Genomic DNA, 17,436 nt, shown 5'->3' on the forward strand with positions numbered 1-17,436 from the left:
CCTAAATCCTGCAGCAGGTCAGGTCAACCACTATTGTGTGTATGTGTCCGATGGTTCTCGATGATACCGATGTTTATACTATCTTGCGTACTGATCAGGGAGATGGGCAGCTTAATATGGGGCTGGGTCTTAATATGCTGTGGTCTCCGTGCGTATGCATTGATTAGCATATTCTCACAGCTGACAGGTGCGTGCGTCTGCTAGCGTGCGTTCCTTGCTGAATCAGGACCTTAGTAAACAGGCCCCATAGTCACAGATCACTTTGGTATCTTCTGAACATTCATATCATTAACAATAGGCAGTGCATTATCCCATATACTAACAGACCTAATGTATTCAATTGCTGCTGAATGCTTGTGGGTGAAAATAGTGCACTCTCCTCCTAGTGTGAAAGTAATGGGTTTTGTCTTGAAAAAGATAACAATCCTCTCAAGCATTCGACCTCTTCCAATTGAGAGAATTGTACAGCTGCACTTGAACACAAACACCATGTCATCTTAACATTTCAACACTCCACTTAATAGGTTCCTCTCCGGCTGAGAGAGAGAGCGAGGACACAATACAAAGATTACTTTGTGTAGGTTCCAAGCATGATCTGGGTAAGATGGCTTGTTATGTGCGAGGGAAGGGAGCCAGGTGCGCGAGCTGTCCTCTCTCCCTGGATGTTATCACAGATTACACATATATACAGTAGACACCCCCTTACCTGCTCACTCACCTGAACTTGTTACACAGATGCAAGATGAATGGAAAAGAGATCCCGTTTCAGGGGCATGATTGGCAGGGATCTTACATGGACACGTTTAGGAGTAAACCTGGAATAGACGGGCAATTAGCATGTTTTCATTGTCTGCTTACTGTATTCCTCATACATGTCATACAGTTCTAATGATTTGGGAGACAGAATACTGGGTCGTCTGTCATGTAGGAGGACAGCTATACTTAATGTGTATACATTACTGACATGTAGCACACAGAACCTGTGGCCCGTTGTCCACCTGCAGCCTGTGACCTGATTACACCATCCCTCTTTTCCTAATGGAGGGTTTCCCCTCTACTGCACCCTCACATAGCCTCTGTAGCAGCTGAGTGTGGCAGACTACTGCTGCTCCTCTATCCTTGTCTCGTCACTATGAACTGTTTGCTGGTCTCCGACTACTCAGTGCGGATTTGCCCCTGCTGCAGTCATTTCCGTTTGGGCGTCCTGCACTGTAAGGATCTCTTACATCCTGCCTGCAGCTAGGGGTTGCTGCCCATTGATATTATTCAATGTAAGGGGCCCTATGTATCAGCCTCTGGACGGTGGCGGAGGTTAATGCTATGCGTGGTCTCTGTTCCCACAGTAGAGGTCTTTTACAAACGTGAAAGACTTCCACATAGTCGGGGATATAACTTGCAGGGGGCACGATGCACTATCATCAATTATGCGGCCAAACGCCCAAATATGGAGTTTTTGAGGGTTTGACCTCAGCTCTCACATACACCAGGCTAAGGAAAGCAAAGCTTTCTGCATATTGGACCCCTCTGCAGATGGCGTTGCCCAATAATAGCCTATAAGCTTCTTTTCGCATTCTGACCTGAGGGGAGTCCAATCAGATCCCTCCCAGCACCACCTGCGGAGGGTACGTCATATGACACGTGCGCAGGGAGACTTCTGGATCATAAACCTGGAAAACCTATCACAAAGGACCGCTCTTATCGGGAGAGCTGTCCTTTCTGATTTTACTTGCAAATCTCCATGCATACCGGCGTTGTTAACGCCGCCATGCACGCGATAAATAACATGATGCAATAATTGATGCATCCCACCCATGGACAGAAGATACAGCAACCGCTGTCCCTGCCAGTTTCCTTTTATACATACCGGGGATATTGTCATCCCTGCACTAGCGCATGCGATATGGAACCTTAATAATCGCAGCAGTTCCGTGATAAATAATACATAGGGCCCTAAGTCTCTCTGCAATACTTACTTACTCTCCCGGAAGCGGTTGTGGGAGGCTCCAGAATATTCGGGTATCCGGATCTCCCCCCCCATCCCACTTGCTTCCTAGTCAAGTGGGCAGAATGGGGAGTTAATCGCCTGGAATCGCGGCTCCGTATGGAAGGGAGGAGCTAAATGACGCATTTACTTTGCAGTGTGGGCTTTGTGTCTGTAGCAGGTGGTAGATCAATAATCAGGACTCGTTATACAAGAAAAGAACCACACAAGACATTTTAATAAGAAACCTTTAATTTTATAATTCGCTTTAAAGTAAGGAACTGAGTTATTATTTTGTCAACAAACCAGAAGCCCAGTCAGTGCCAGCGTGGTCAGCCACATTAATCGGTAGCCACTGTGACACTGAAAGGCCTACGTGCATGCCATTCCATTATAAAAGTACCACAAATAATCTAAGGTCAGTGCGTGCATAGTAATGTGTCCGTATCATAGTATTTACATATATTACAGGGGCAGAAACCACAGAATCTGCTCGTATTTACAGTCTACAGAGAAAAAAGAGAATGCAGTATAGTTCTGTGTGGTCTAAAATACAAGTTAGACAAATAGTCAGCACGTGCATATTGAGATAATATTTGCATGATAATACACCACATTTTGTAACCCCTGCTCCCAGCAATATGAGGCACCTACAGTAAGCGCCATTTTGTTTTTCCACTTTTCCACACAAAATGGCATAACAAAAAATTAATTTGTTAATTTACTTCCTAATCTTTTTTGTATTAAGTTCTTTTTACCATTTATTTACCCTGGTAATGCAAAATAAGTGCCTAACACATTCATAGTCTAGCAAAACTAGTTGCAAAAATGCATTAGTGAATGTACTAACTTGGTGAGTTTTATTTACTATCATCCGTACACAAATATCTCCTGTGGTAAGGCAGTGCCTCAGCTATCGTAGCTAATTTTATTACATGAATGAGGCTGCGTGTTCGGAATCTAAATGCTACGTGAAGGCCTAGCTTGATTTATATCTAAATACTGCCCTCTGTTAGCTACGAAAATCACAATTTATATAGTATAGAGACAGCTGGTGTCTAAACCTAAATATGGATTTTACTGACACATAAAATACATTTATTTTATTGCACAATTCATTCTTAGTTTTAGATTTCGGAAGCCACAGTTTTGGTAATTTCTAAACTGAGTCGTATCTCTGTGTTGTGAGATCTACTTATAGCTTTCTAGCTTTATTGGAAGAAAAAATATAAGTGTAACAAAATGTTCTGATTGTTACGTTTCATCTATTTAAACATATTGACAAATAACCATTTTTATTCTGGATTCTAAATGCAATATCCACCAATCTGACTTGTCTCTGGAGAGCACAATTGAAAGCCGTGTACTCACTGTACGATGTATCATACGATATATCGTTCAGACACAGATTGGAACGATATATCGTAAACATTGTATAGTGTGTACACCAAGTCCATTGTTCCCATTCGTCGTTCATTGCATACTCCCATCTGCTGTCCTGCATGGCAGATGGGACTATGTCATGAATGATGCTGTGCTGTTACATGCAACATGTAACGATACATCGCACCATCGTACGTCAGATTGTGCAGTGTGTACGGCATGCGGAATGTATTGTTACATTGGTCGCTGCATCGTAAAGTCGCACTGTCGTATGGTGTGTACCCAGCTTAAGTAATTAAAATTGTTGTAGTAGGTTGGTTTCTACAGTGGAGGTGGCCATTTTGTAGACTGTGATGTCACTGGTTCCTAGTGAATTGATAGGTTACTTTCGTATGATCCAGTGCACAAAATGGATGATCACAAATGTTTCACTATGTATAATTATCAAACACCATTAAATGGCAGGTAATGCTCAAACTTTTCTTGGAGTAGGTCATTATGTATAATGGAGGTTCTCTCGATGGAGTCCCAGAAATGTGCCATTTTTAGGTATTACTTTTTGCAGTGAGCACTAACCTCACAGTCTAGCAAAGGGTTGGGTTAATGGGAACTCCTTTGAGTCCTGCCTGCTTACATGGACAAGCTGAGTAACAAATGAAAAGATGTTTCCTGCCTTATTGCAGGGTAATAACCCATTTATTTATTAAACAAAATGAACCACACAAACTTTCAGGGTATATTACAACCCTTTAGCACTTGACAAAGACATTGAAGGGTGATGTCTCAGTTTCTATACAACTCACTGCCTAAATGACAAAGTATTGGAGCCAAAATAATACAGAAATTGGGGAAAATTAGATATGGCCATTTACGAGTCTACCATCAGTGGTTTCACCTGTGTTTTATATCGATGTCATTAAATCATCAACAGGAAACCACTGATGGGCCTCCCTGCTGTCAGTAACGAGAAGGCGGTGGGCCAATCAGGAAGTTGGGTGGCGGCAGCGGCTAAATGACACAACAAGGGTGGGGCTAAGTGCTGCGGGCCCAGAAAACATAACCCATCAGCGCAGCTCTGCCATTGCTGAGAACAATTGGACATCTGCCTTCAATGGCAAAACCATCAACCCTAGATCAACCCTACCATCGATGTCCATCCCTAGGGCAAATATTAAAATCTAAAGTTGGGACTTACTAGATACTTATATTTATGTGTGGGTTATTTTTACTAAGGTGGTGTTTCAAGGTCCCACGCTATTACTAAAATTTGTAGATTTAAGAAGACACAAGCAATAAACAGCTTTGTTTTTGTGCTCATTTTACACCATAGAATCACTCAATAGTGACAATTTTCATTGTAGGCCATGGACCCATCTGCAGTTGTCCTGTGCTGCTCAGAGAGTGGGGAAAAAAACGTTGGAAGGGCAGATGTGCTTTTTGGTTATTCACCGTGGCAGCGGCCATTTTGTAAGCTGAGCCAGTATTTGTGAGAATGCAAACAACTAGTGACAGTACCTCGAGCTACCATGATGGCGCTAGTTACTAATGAATGAGTAAGCCGATATTGGTACAGGTCACAAAATGCCTGCCCCCAGAGTATGTAGGTGACAGGTGTAACTTGGCATTGTTACATGTACCTGCCCAGAGCCTTGCTCTCACAATGCACTGCAATGGAATAAGTAGATGGATATTGGTTAGAGACACAAAGGATGGCAGTGATATCTTATTACCGCTTTTCTCCAGAAAGGTCACTTGCTTGTTAACTTTCCCGTTGCTCGCTAGCACAAAACTGACGAGATCTAATGGTATTTAAGTTAAATGGCTTAAAGGGGGAACAAACGAGGACATCAATTTAGCCCTTTCCATCAGTGTGACAATGTGTTTCTGTGACACCGCTCCTCGCGTGGTGGAAGGCCCCAGGTTCAGTGTAGTAGGCAGTGCAGATGCACATAGTAGGGAGAAATCGCATCTTGTTAAGAGCAACAATTCACTTAACTCCTTCACGGAGCTGCCAGAGAAATGCAGAGTTTTCTCAGGGACGAGCAGTAACTTACTATTGCAACTGACTGAATGAATAGACTGAACAATCAGCACTGGAATAGAAAGACTACCAAATTTAAGATTTTAAGTTGAACTTGAGGAGCACCTGGTATTACCTTAGGACATCTGGATATGTCCCTTGTTTGCTGGTACAAATATAAAGGTGGAAGTCTTACTAAATGACTTAAGCTGCTGTAGAATGTATAGTGATTCTGCAAGAAGCAGTGTGATGTAACATGCTGGAATCCAGGGATGGGGACCATATAAGGCCTGCGGAATCATTTGGTCTGGCCCTTGGAGCTTTTTTCTGCTAGCCTCATCTGGCTAGCAGGGTGCCTAGAATGGCACCCAGCAGCCATAATCTTTTCAGCAGTGTCACTTGGAGCGTCCTTAGAACGCTTCAGACAGTCACCGCTGCCCTTACAACTTCTGGAGCATCCTCAGGATGCTCCAGGCATTGCTGTAATCACCGGCAATTGTGACCCAACCCTTGTATGATGTCACACAGAGGGGGCGTGGCCTGCAAATAATGTATATATCAAAATGCCACTCAGCAGAAAAAAGGTTCCCCACCCCTGCTGTAACCATTGTGCAGCTTCTATAGACACGCAGGTCTCCAAGTGCACACTCTCTCATTGAGCTCTATTCATCATGTTGATTATCGGGATAATTAACATTCCTACTCGCTGCGAGTGCTGGAGCAATTCGTCATTGCTCTGGCGCGGAGACAGCTGATCCGAAAGTCTGCTGTCTCCCCGGAACTTTTCACTGCTCCTTTCAGAGCAGTGTAACTAGTGCACATGCGTGACCTACAGGTCACCCACGCTCACAGGAGCCCCGGCGTCCGACGGAAGGAGCTGTACAGGGGTGGAGGGACATGAAAGGATCCCACTTCGCAACCCGGGACTCTTTCTCATAGGGTTGTGGGAGCACTCACCATCTGAAGATGGTGAATGCACCCGCAGTTAAGCTCCCAAAATATTGTATTTTAGTGTATAGGGACAGTGGGCCATTCTGGGAGAAGAAGGTAAGCAGGAGATATCTGTATCGGTGATATTAGTGTATGGGGACAGTGGGCCATTCCGGGAGAGGAAGGTAAGCAGGAGATATCTGTATCGGTGATATTAGTGTATGGGGACAGTGGGCCATTCCGGGAGAAGAAGGTAAGCAGGAGATATCTGTATCGGTGATATTAGTGTATGGGGACAGTGGGCCATTCCGGGAGAGGAAGGTAAGCAGGAGATATCTGTATCGGTGATATTAGTGTATGGGGACAGTGGGCCATTCTGGGAGAGAAAGGTAAGCAGGAGATATCTGTATCGGTGATATTAGTGTATGGGGACAGTGGGCCATTCTGGGAGAGAAAGGTAAGCAGGAGATCTCTGTATCGGTGATATCTCCTGCTTCACCTTTTTTATGAATGACCCGAAAACTTAATTTCTACAAAAGAAGGGGGAAATGTTCATTGCCACCTGCTTTTGTAGGATACATGATGATAAATAGAGCCACTAATATCTATGTTCATTCTTATAATAATACGATACTTACCTAAAGCAAAAATTTGTATTGTAAGCGTTTGGGGTCTATTTATTGATCAGAGGATGAAAATCAATTATTGCCGCAATTTGATAATAAAATGTTACTGGGCAACTAAATGAGCACACTCAGGCCCCGGGCGATACTAGCCATTGAACATAGGGCCTGATTCAGACCCGCTCGCAACTGGGTCGATGGTGGCCCAGAGCGCATGTGCACGACGGAGCCGGCTCCATCGTGCGCATGCGTGAGACCCGGATAGCGATGGGCAATCCGTCGCTCCGGGTCTTGTACCAAAGGGGGCTTGCTGTCACTCAACATCGACAGCACGCCCCCTTTGGTACAAGACCCGGAGCGACGGATTGCCCGTCGCTATCCGGGTCTCGCGCATGCGCACGATGGAGCCTTTGGTGGGCAGGCCGGGGGAGTGGCTCCGCAAACGGAGGCATTCCCATTTTGACATCACCACTGAATCTATCTGGGGCTTGCGGCAATGAGACCCTACCACAAGGGTCTCGTCGCAAGCCCGATGATCTTCCTGGTCAGGAGGCCTTAATGCATTACCAGTCAGTTTGGACTCCTATGCATGCGAATGACCCATGTGCTGTGGACTGGGAGGCTGGCTTGGGCTTCCAGTTACACTTTTGTCAACAAAATAAATCAATACCAGGAAAATTTAAAAAAATAAAATTTTAATATTTGTGAAAAACATATAATTCTGTATGTATTTCTCTTTTGAAAAAAACCCCTAAAGCTTTATTTAAATAAAACATTCTTTTTGCTGCCTGCTCCTGAGCTGACGACAGCAATAAGAGGAGTGCTGGATCTGTACATACACACCTACAACACTCCCAGGCCTGTAGACAGCCGTTCCAGGCCCCAGTTATATTCAGGGGATGTGGTCTAATCCCTGGAGGCGTGGCCACTACCCATTTTAGGAAACAAACTATAAAGATTATAATTGCAGCGCCGCTTTAGTGCTGGAGATAAGGGGGGGGGTTGTGAGCAAATACAGAGGCATGGAGGGGGGCGCAATCAGTGTGATTAATCCCCACCCACCACCCTCGCACAGGCAGAGGAGGCTGCTGCTTCTGCTCAGCGGCTGCAGCAGCAGCCTCCCTAGTTCCACTGCAGCCTATCAGGGCTGCTGAGAGCTAAGACTCTTAAGAGGGGGGGGGACGGCAGCGGACCTGGGCCCCCCGACCAGCCCGGGTAATTAGTACCCACTCACTTACGGCATCCCTGGACAACACTCCCATCAGTAACAGTTGCTCATTGCGACTACTTCACATTGGTCTCTGGGTCTGATTCAGACCCGTTCGCAAGCGCTGAGCGCTCGCAACCGGGTGGGTCATGGTAGCCCAGAGCGCTTGCGCACGACGGAGCCGGCTCCGTCGTGTGCATGCGCAAGACCCGGATAGTGAAGGGCAATCCGTCGCTCCGGGTCTCGCACCAAAGGGGGCATGCTGTCGATGTTGAGTGACAGCACGCCCCCCTTTGGTGGGCGGGCCGGGGGGGTGGCTGCCCAGACGGAGGCATTCCCATGAGAACGCCTACCGTTTGGGGGACGGCCCCACTGACATCACAAGTGATGTCAGTGGGAGAGCTTTCGGCCGTTAGAGCTGAAAGCTCTCTGGGGCTTGCGGCCATGAGACCCTACCACAAGGGTCTCGTCGCAAGCCCCATCGCGACCATTATCCTGGCCGCTCGCATTAGCTGTGGGTGGCAACCCACAGCAATGCGAGCGGCCATGAGGCCTCTCCATAAAAAAAAAAAGACGCCCTGATTCAGAGCGAGCGCTCTTTCAGAGTATCTGGGCCTGATTCGATGGTGCTCAAGTGCGCATGTGCACGACGGAGGTGGCTCCGTCGTGTGCATGCGCGAGACCCGAATAACGATGGCCAAGCCGTCGTTAAGGGTCTTGCACCAAAGGGGGCGTGCTGTCGATGGTGATTGACAGCACGCCCCCTTTGGTGGGCGTGCCAGGGGCGTGGCTGCCCAGACGGAGGTGTTCCCATGGGAACGCCTACCGTCTGGGTGCGGCCCCACTGACATCACTAGTGATGTCAGTGGGAGTGCTTTTGGCTCTGATAGAGCCAAAAGCACTCCTGGGCTTGCGGCAGCAAGACCCTACCGCAGGGTCTCGTCGCAAGCCCGATGGTCGCAATGGTCTTGACCATCGCGACCATCATTTTGGCCACTCCCTATAGCTGTGGGCTTGCGACGGAGACCCTGCGGTAGGGTCTCGCTGCCGCAAGCCCAGGAGTGCTTTTGGCTCTATCAGAGCCAAAATCACTCCCACTGACATAACTAGTGATGTCAGTGGGGCCAGCTTCAGACGTTAGGCGTTCCCATGGGAACGCCTCCATCTGGCAGCCACGCCCCCGGCACGCCCACCAAAGGGGGCGTGCTGTCAATCAACATCGACAGCACGCCCCCTTTGGTGCGAGACCCAGAGCGACTGAGAGTCCGCCGCTATCCGGGTCTCGCGCATGCGCACGACGGAGCTCCCTCCGTTGTGTGCATGCGCAGTAAGGCAACATCGACCCGCTTGCGAGCGTCCTGCGCTCGCGAGCGGGTCTGAATGACCCCCTCTGTTCGGACAAAATGCAGCACGCAGCTTCGGACACATTGGTACGGCGCATGCCCACACCGGGTTTCGTGATTCAGACACATTTGCAGTTATCTCAAAATCAAGGAGGTGCATCAGTTTTCACAGATACATCCGCCTCCCCCTAATATGTGCACTTAAATAAACTTCTCTGATACTGAAAAGTCTGACCCTGCAGCCAATACAATTTGCGTAATATTAAATTCAGTATAATTTATATTTTAGTTTGCAATCACAGCATCTATGCCAGCTCTGTCTTGAAGTTATCAATTGATGAAAGAAGGCTTCCGCTTTATCTTTTATAGAGCTCTCTCCATGTTTATACGTTCAATTGTTTCCTATTTTGTATCGAAGTAAATGAGGCAACAAAAGTGACGAGTCCATTGTTTGAGACTTTTTCTTACGGTGCCACATTTGTTAACATTAATCCCTTTCAGCGCTGTGTCCTTGTCACATGACAGAGTGACATGACCGAAACTGGGTGACATTTTAAAGCCATCAGGAAGTGATTAAAGTGCTTTCTTCTTTATCAGTATTATGCAAGGGTTTCAGCTCTGATCAGCAGCATGGATTGTACACTAATTAGGTGTCAGACAGCCCCTCTCACTCACTGCTGCATTGTCTGACCCACAAAGATGAGGACTGAAAACTGTCAAAACAGCTCCGAAAATGAAATCGGCACTCAGGGTTGAGTTAGTGCAACCCTACAGACCTGTTCTAGAATACACAGAAATCTACATATTGGATAATTCATGTACTGTAGGCAAATGTTAAGGGCCATATTTATCAATTTTTGGATTTTATACCTGATAATTACAGTTTCTTATCGTGGCAATAAGAAATTATTGAGCGTCATGATGTACCAAAAATCACATCCAGAAACAGGTGCTCCCCAACAAGAGCCCGTCCTTGCAATGTGTAAAGTGATTGCATTTACTTAGAGTGTGGACCCTGATGACCTACCGTGCATGTGCGAGTGGCAGGGCAGTATGCTAGGGTAGTGCGGCCGGTGCCATAGCACAGGGCACCAGAGGGCGCTGTTTGGGCCTGTAAAATTTCTGTTTATTATCATTCTTGCTTGTAGCTTCCTCTTATTTCATCCCCAGCATCTCCTGGTCTCTCCTATCTCTTCCCTGGCCCTTCCCCATGAAGCCATGGCCTTTTTTTGGGTGCATTATGTCTCTTTGAAAAATGAGGGGGGCACCAATGCTTTTTCTGGCACAGGGCACCAAAAAGTCTAGTTACGGCTCTGGCGAGTGGGGAGTGCCTGGGGGGGGATCCGGAGGATCCCTCTACTGGTACTTTTTGTGTAATGTAGGCTACAACAGCTGTCATCTGAAGATGGCGTTAGGCTCTGTGGGGGCAGATTTGCGGGTGGGAATAGAGGGACCACAGCAGGTATCAGAGATAGCTGATGCTGTGCCTCTATGTTAGATGCTGGGTAAAACCCAGCATTGTGCATTCTAACACCTTAGTGGACAGCTGTTTGCTGCTGGAGAAATATTAGTTCAAGCAAAGAAATTTGGAGACGATGCGGACAAAAATTGCATTTTGTAGTGTACCTCTCCACTAAGACGTACCAGAGTTAATCAAACGTATGTTTAAATATTTAGATAACAGGACGCTAGCCATGTTTTCTGGCATTGGACGGGGTTAGTGAGATTTATCACCACTTCACATTATCAGCCAAAAGATGGATTGGACCTAAAAATAAAATGCAGTACTTCTAATTTATTGTCACAGAAATCTGCAATACCTTATGCTACAATATAACCGGAATGACAGGAGAAGTTCCTGCTGAAGCTCGTGAAGCCGCTGCACAGCACAGAGATCTGCCAAAATATTTCCTGGTAATTCACTAATTAACTTACTGGCAAAAATGCAAATAAAACCACAGCTAAATCTATAATGTTTCCCTTCATTCCTCTAAGTACAATTAGGATGGGTGGCAGTTACCTACTCGGAGCTGGGCGAAGTGTAGAACTATAGTAACCCTTCAAATGCTGGTCACTGACTGCCCAGGGGTTAAATCTGTTGTGGGCCAGGCTGCAGAGTATAGGGGGAGATCTCTTTAAATACTACTGTACTTAGCAGCGTTTGCCAGTGTGAAATACGTCTGACCAGAAATGTATGGACAGTTTTGGCCGGCGTCCCAATTGCACTTTCCGTGATGGGCTTAATTGGAGTGCCTGGGTTAATTCTGAGCCATATTTTTTTATATCAGATGTGTCAGACTATATTGCACCTCGGCATTAGCGGGCTGTGATTTTGTAGAGGCAAAGTCCATCCTTCAAGGAAATGATGTTAAACATAATACTTTTAAATAAGAGCCTTGGATTGATTTCTGGGAAAGTAGGAGAGAGGACGTATTCCAGGGACCAGATGGCTACTACAGTAGGAAAGGAATAAAAATGGACTTGAGTCTTTCAGGTTCCGGAGTGCAGGGTTATACAGTCTCATTCATAGGAGTTGGGTATTAGCTAGTGAGTGTGAGTGAGGTGTACTGCTATTATTGCAAATGAAATACTCGTACTTATGGCAAATACATTCTGATGTCTTTTACTAGAAGCATTTGTGCTATGTTCCTCATCTGCCCTGTGGTGGATTTTTCACTAGGCGCTTGAGGCATGTGCCTAGGGGTGGCACAGCAGCCCCCCTCCCGGAATCAGAGCCCCAGAAGGCACCTGGCCTGATAGGGCCACCTGAGAAAGGGTGATTCCTTTTTTTGTTTGTCATTATGACTTATGTTTTATTTTGTAATCTGCGGGGGAGGGGGAAAAGGTGTCAAATTATGATGGAGGCGGTGGGGAGGGTGAGGTTAGGGCTGCCTTTGCTGGTGACATTGGTATTGGCCCGACATAAATGGGCGACGCTGGCAGGGATGTAATGGGGGTGGTTGGCCAATAATGTTGTGCTTAGGGGTGGCCTGACCCCCTAAATCTGCAATGGTACTCCAGCACTTATAAAGCTCTGTCTGAAGCACTCTGGAAAGCAAGTACTTAGATATATTGAATTAAACCTTCTAAAGAAGTCAAGTGGAAATGTTCCCCATAACACCAATGAGATTGTAGTTGCTGTTTATCTAGTACATGCTATAAAATGATAGCTATAATCTGGTTGCTATGGGCACACCTCCACTTGTCCTCATAAGACGGTTTGATACATTCCTATATCACAGTTGTATAGTTGCCACCACCGTATTCTGTGCTGGGACAGTTTTATCATTGGTGCTGACGGGACAGGATCATGGCTTTGTCCAGTTAGTACCATTGTTAGAAACAATTTGTTCCATATTTTGTTTTGTTTTTAATGTAAACCTTTCTTTGGCCTGGAAGCCCCATGGTTGTAGTAGTTATAATAATGGGGACAATTAGTGGGATATTCCTGATAAGCTGGAACTGTCCCCACCATCCTACAATTGGCACCTTGGTCCAGATCAGCGGGAGGCTGGGAGGTATTTCCTATGCTGTACCCACAGTGGAGACAGGTTCCTTTTCTGAGTCTGGCTAAAACTGGTCTTCCAAGGCTAAGCAGGAACAGCAATATAATATACATGTAATGATAATAAAGTTATAAACTATGAGACACATCATATAGGCCAGTGTTGGCTAACCTTGACACTCCAGCTGTTATGGAACTACATAACCCGGCATGCACTGCTACAGTTTTGCTATTAGGGCATGCTAAAACTGTGGCAGGGCATGCTGGGATATATAGTTCCACAACAGCTGGAGTGTCAAGGTTAGCCAACACTGATATAGGCTATAAACAGTGTTTTCCAATGTCATCAATTCATTGTTCATTAGTGACACTTGTCTATAATTGGGAATGATAAGTGTATATGGTCATGGAACTATGCAGTGACTTATAATTTATAGTTGGGGGTATACTATTTCACATTAAGGGGCATATTTATCAAGCACAATCTGACAGCTGTTTCCACAGTGTCGCAGGCAGGTAACAATACAGAAGTAGGAGACATCATTGATGCCCAATAGTAAATATGTTTGTTGTACACAAGAGAAATGATGTTAAACATGGATGTAAGGGTCTATCATGTGTGCTTGGTATAAACCAGGCACATACTGTCACAATTGCAGCTTTTCTAGTGAACACAAGTATCTCCTGCCATTCGGGGTGTGATTGTGGCCTGGTCTGCATTCTCCAATTACTATTACTGACCGCCACATTTAAAAGTCCTTTGCCCTCTAAACATTATCTGTTCTGACTTTTAGGAGTCGATTTAACAATAGACATATTTTTGTCTCGATACGTTTGCATAAGAGATCCCTAATTTTTATCACAGTAATAAAAAGCAATTGCTATACTTCTGAGATCCCTCTCCGATATCCGCTTCGAGGCCCCTGATGCGCAAAAATATGGTAACCCCATGAAAACAGCCGTCTTCAGATGATTTACTGCATTTCTGGGCTTAATACATAGGCTGTGGCTTTATTACACAACTAATGGAACTGGGCTATATTTTACTACTACTGTTTAACCATTGTAGTGCCAGCAGTTTTTATCATTTGAATGTGTTACAATATACTGTACCATTTGTTGCAGGTGCCTTGTAGAGAATTGTAATCATGTAGCCAGAAGCATCATCTACTTGTATCATTGAAGTTGTGTTGTTACCGTACCATGCAATATGGTGCATTTGTGAAAGCTCAGCAGAGTCACTGAAGTTCGTCAGTTCTGTGCGTAATTAACACCGTACTATGCGATTGATACATATTTCTTTTTCTGTTCTAGCAACAAGGAGCTGCCACATCTGTCTACTGTGCCGTCTCCCCAGATCTGGAGGGCCTTGGAGGGATGTACTTCAACAACTGCTGCCGCTGCCTGCCGTCACAGGAGGCCCAGAGAGAGGAGACAGCAGAGGCCTTGTGGGAGCTGAGCGAGAGGCTTATCCAAGAACGAGTTGGCAGCCAGTCCAAATAGCAGGGAGCCGCCGTTAGGATCAAAACACACGGAGCGTGTGCACTAGGAATCTGCCAGCTCTGGAACCTTTCCAACCCTATCATCAAGAGGGTTTCTCTATACCTCTGATACAGATTAACTAGTGTTAAATGGAATAATAGCAGTCACAACATAGTGAAAAATGTTAAGTACTAGTGGGAAATAGGGAATTCTACAGGGTTAAAGGGACAATATCTCTTTCTTGGTGGTGGTTAAAGCTCATTCCTTTGTTTTAAAATTAGGGAGTTTTCAAAATGTAGCACAGATTATTCATATAAATAAACCGTATGAAGCTGAATGACAGTCGTCATTACCCTGACTCAACAAAGTACCTGGTGCACGTCACGTACCTTGTTGATGCTACAACTGGGGATGTAAGGAAATGCGATTGTACGCAAACAAAACTATCGCTGTGAGTGTTGCCAGGCTGCCGTTCGCCCACAAATTTTTTTAGACATTTCACGGGAGAAGAAAAAAACGTTTTTCGTACATAAAAATTGGAGCAGGCAAAATATTGCAGATGCCATTTTCTATGCAAGTGGTGTATTGGAAATGAACATGTCAAAAATTATCTGCATTTTTGGAGGGATCTTGAGTGCGATACTATGGTGCCGCTCAAAATGTTTCCAAAGTGACAATAAAAAGTCCTTTTGAATGTACCCTTTCCGTATGCAATAGAGCTGTAAGACCAGCACCACACATACCAGTAATAAATGCCTTGCACTATACATTGGCATTACCCTAACATTCAATTCAATGCGATTTTGAATAGCCCCGGGAGGGAGCTCCCAAAGCTATTCAACGCAATGTTTGGTCGGGCGAAAGGATTTCTTCTCGTACCCCTGGGATGCGAGGAGAAAACCGACAAAAGTGCCGGCCGCGCGGCTTTTGCCCGGCTTAGCGCGGCGCTAACAGCCTCGCGGCCGGCACTTTAGTCTGAGAATTCTGGTTCTCGCGACTAAACACCCAGGTTAAGTCGCAGGAACAGGCATTCTCTGACTTAACAGCATACTGAATTGAATTCCGCATATTTTAAATATTGGAGATGACAGTGACCCCCATTACGCTTTTACCTTGGGAGATGGTTCCTTAGGGTAATGTCGCTTTTGGACTGAAGTTCTCCTTTTACGAGAACAAAGTTCACTTGTAACATTTTACCAAAATTTGTTAGATTACATACTGTCAAAGTTTCAATTGTTAAATGTCTTTTTTTTGTCTAGCATTTTTTGATGTCATGTTGCTTGATTTCATTCTGTCTAGGCAGATATTTGTTTTTAAGGTCATCTTAAGTGCGTTGATGCTTCAATGGAAATTTAAAAAAGTAAAAGGCCTAATATTCCGCACTCCTGGGCAGCTTATGATGAAAAAACGAACTAACCCCCAACACCTATGGTGTTTTTAAAAAGAGATATAAAAGGACTGATTCAGAGGTGAAAGGATTTAGGACATCGGGCACAAATCTGCAGGTTGGGTAGGGGACGCTAGCGCTCAGGATCCCGGTGGTCAGAATCCTGATGCCATCATCCCGACAGGGTCACAATCCCGACAGATAGAGGGAAGTATATTACCCTTCCTTTACCCCTCCCCGTAGCCTAAACTTAACCCCCGCAGCCTATCCCTAATCCTCCCCCCAGTGCCTAACCCTATCCTGCCCCCTAACCCCAGTACTTACTGTCGGGATTCCGGTGCCAGCATTCTGAGCGCTGGCAACCCTGACAGCCGGGATAATAACTATATCCCCAAATCTGCGCATGCGTCTCGTGGTTATTGCCGGCGGTGGCTATCGGAATTGAATGGAGATTCATGCAGTTTCGATTGGTGTTCCTGTACGGTGACTGGGGGTTTCATGAGTAGGCGTGTCAGGGACTGGCACTGGTGGCCATGTACCGGAAGACATTCTGAACGACCATATGGTTGCTCCAATGTCCGATGTCTGCTCGATGGTGCAACTTCAACGCACCGCAACCGATGGGTGTCTCAATGCCCATCAGCTGTTGCATTAGCATAAATTTGCAGTAGCGCTGCAACAAAAGTCACAGCCGCTACTGCACCTCTGTCCACCTCCGCATCAGGCCCAAAATGCCCATCTAGACATACTCTGAAGGTAACTAGAAAGAGTCCTATATTCTTCCAAACATCGATAGTGGTCCACGTTCATCAACTTCTTTATTCTACATTTGTACTTAATTGTTGTGTTTTCTATATCTGCTTGTAAGTTCTACCAGTCACTAAAATAAAATATAAGATGATTTTGTGATATTTGTCTCAGTTTTTCCTCATAAATGACAGCAATAAATGCGCTGATTTCTAAGCAGCAACTTTTTGGTGTAATGATAATATTTTGGGAGCTTTGTGGCAATTTAAGATAACTTCTCCAACTCAGTCCTCAATATACACTAACGGTCCAGGTTTTAAGGCTAGCCATGCTAGGGCATAGATGGTTAAAGCAAAATAACTGAAGTTCTAATTACGTTGCATTTGCTTAAGCATGGATATACTTAAAACTTGAACTGTAAAGCTGCATACACACACAATGATTTATAAATGAACGATTTTATTAAACGATTTTCGTTTATTTTTTCAAGGGAAAAATGAACTAAAATAATTTATTAAAATAGTTAATTTACTACATATAATGAACTATTATTGTGAACTATAAACGATTTTTGCATATTAGTGAAAATCGTTGAGTTGGTCAGTCTGACTGAACTACAAACGTGAACGCACATGAACGATAATCGTTCATCGTTTTAACTTAGAAAGTGACCGATTTTTTCAACGATGAACGATATTGTTTATTGGTAATCGTTCAAAAAATCGTTGTGTGTGTATGCACCTTTAGGGGTATATGTACTAAAGTGCAAGTTTTTAGAAGTGGAGATGTTGTCCATAGCAACCAATCACATTCTACTTCTCATTTATC

General features: G+C 45.1%; 1 protein-coding gene across 5 annotated transcripts in view; it reads left to right on the top strand.

The window, feature by feature from the left end:
* WWOX (WW domain containing oxidoreductase) overlaps nucleotides 1-16,762 on the top strand; it is a 1,100,068-nt gene extending 1,083,306 nt beyond the window's left edge. For all 5 annotated transcript variants that reach the window (XM_088476819.1, XM_088476820.1, XM_088476817.1 and 2 more), the window contains exon 10: nucleotides 14,307-16,762. In XM_088476819.1, the coding sequence (XP_088332945.1) occupies nucleotides 14,307-14,495 (189 nt within the window). In that variant the 3' untranslated portion in view covers nucleotides 14,496-16,762. The remainder of the gene's footprint in view (nucleotides 1-14,306) is intronic.
* The last annotated feature ends 674 nt before the right edge of the window (nucleotides 16,763-17,436 follow it).

This window comes from Taudactylus pleione, unplaced genomic scaffold (genome assembly GCF_031769625.1).
Source record: "Taudactylus pleione unplaced genomic scaffold, aTauple2 ptg000195l, whole genome shotgun sequence".
In the NCBI taxonomy this organism is placed as follows: Eukaryota; Metazoa; Chordata; class Amphibia; order Anura; family Myobatrachidae; genus Taudactylus; species Taudactylus pleione.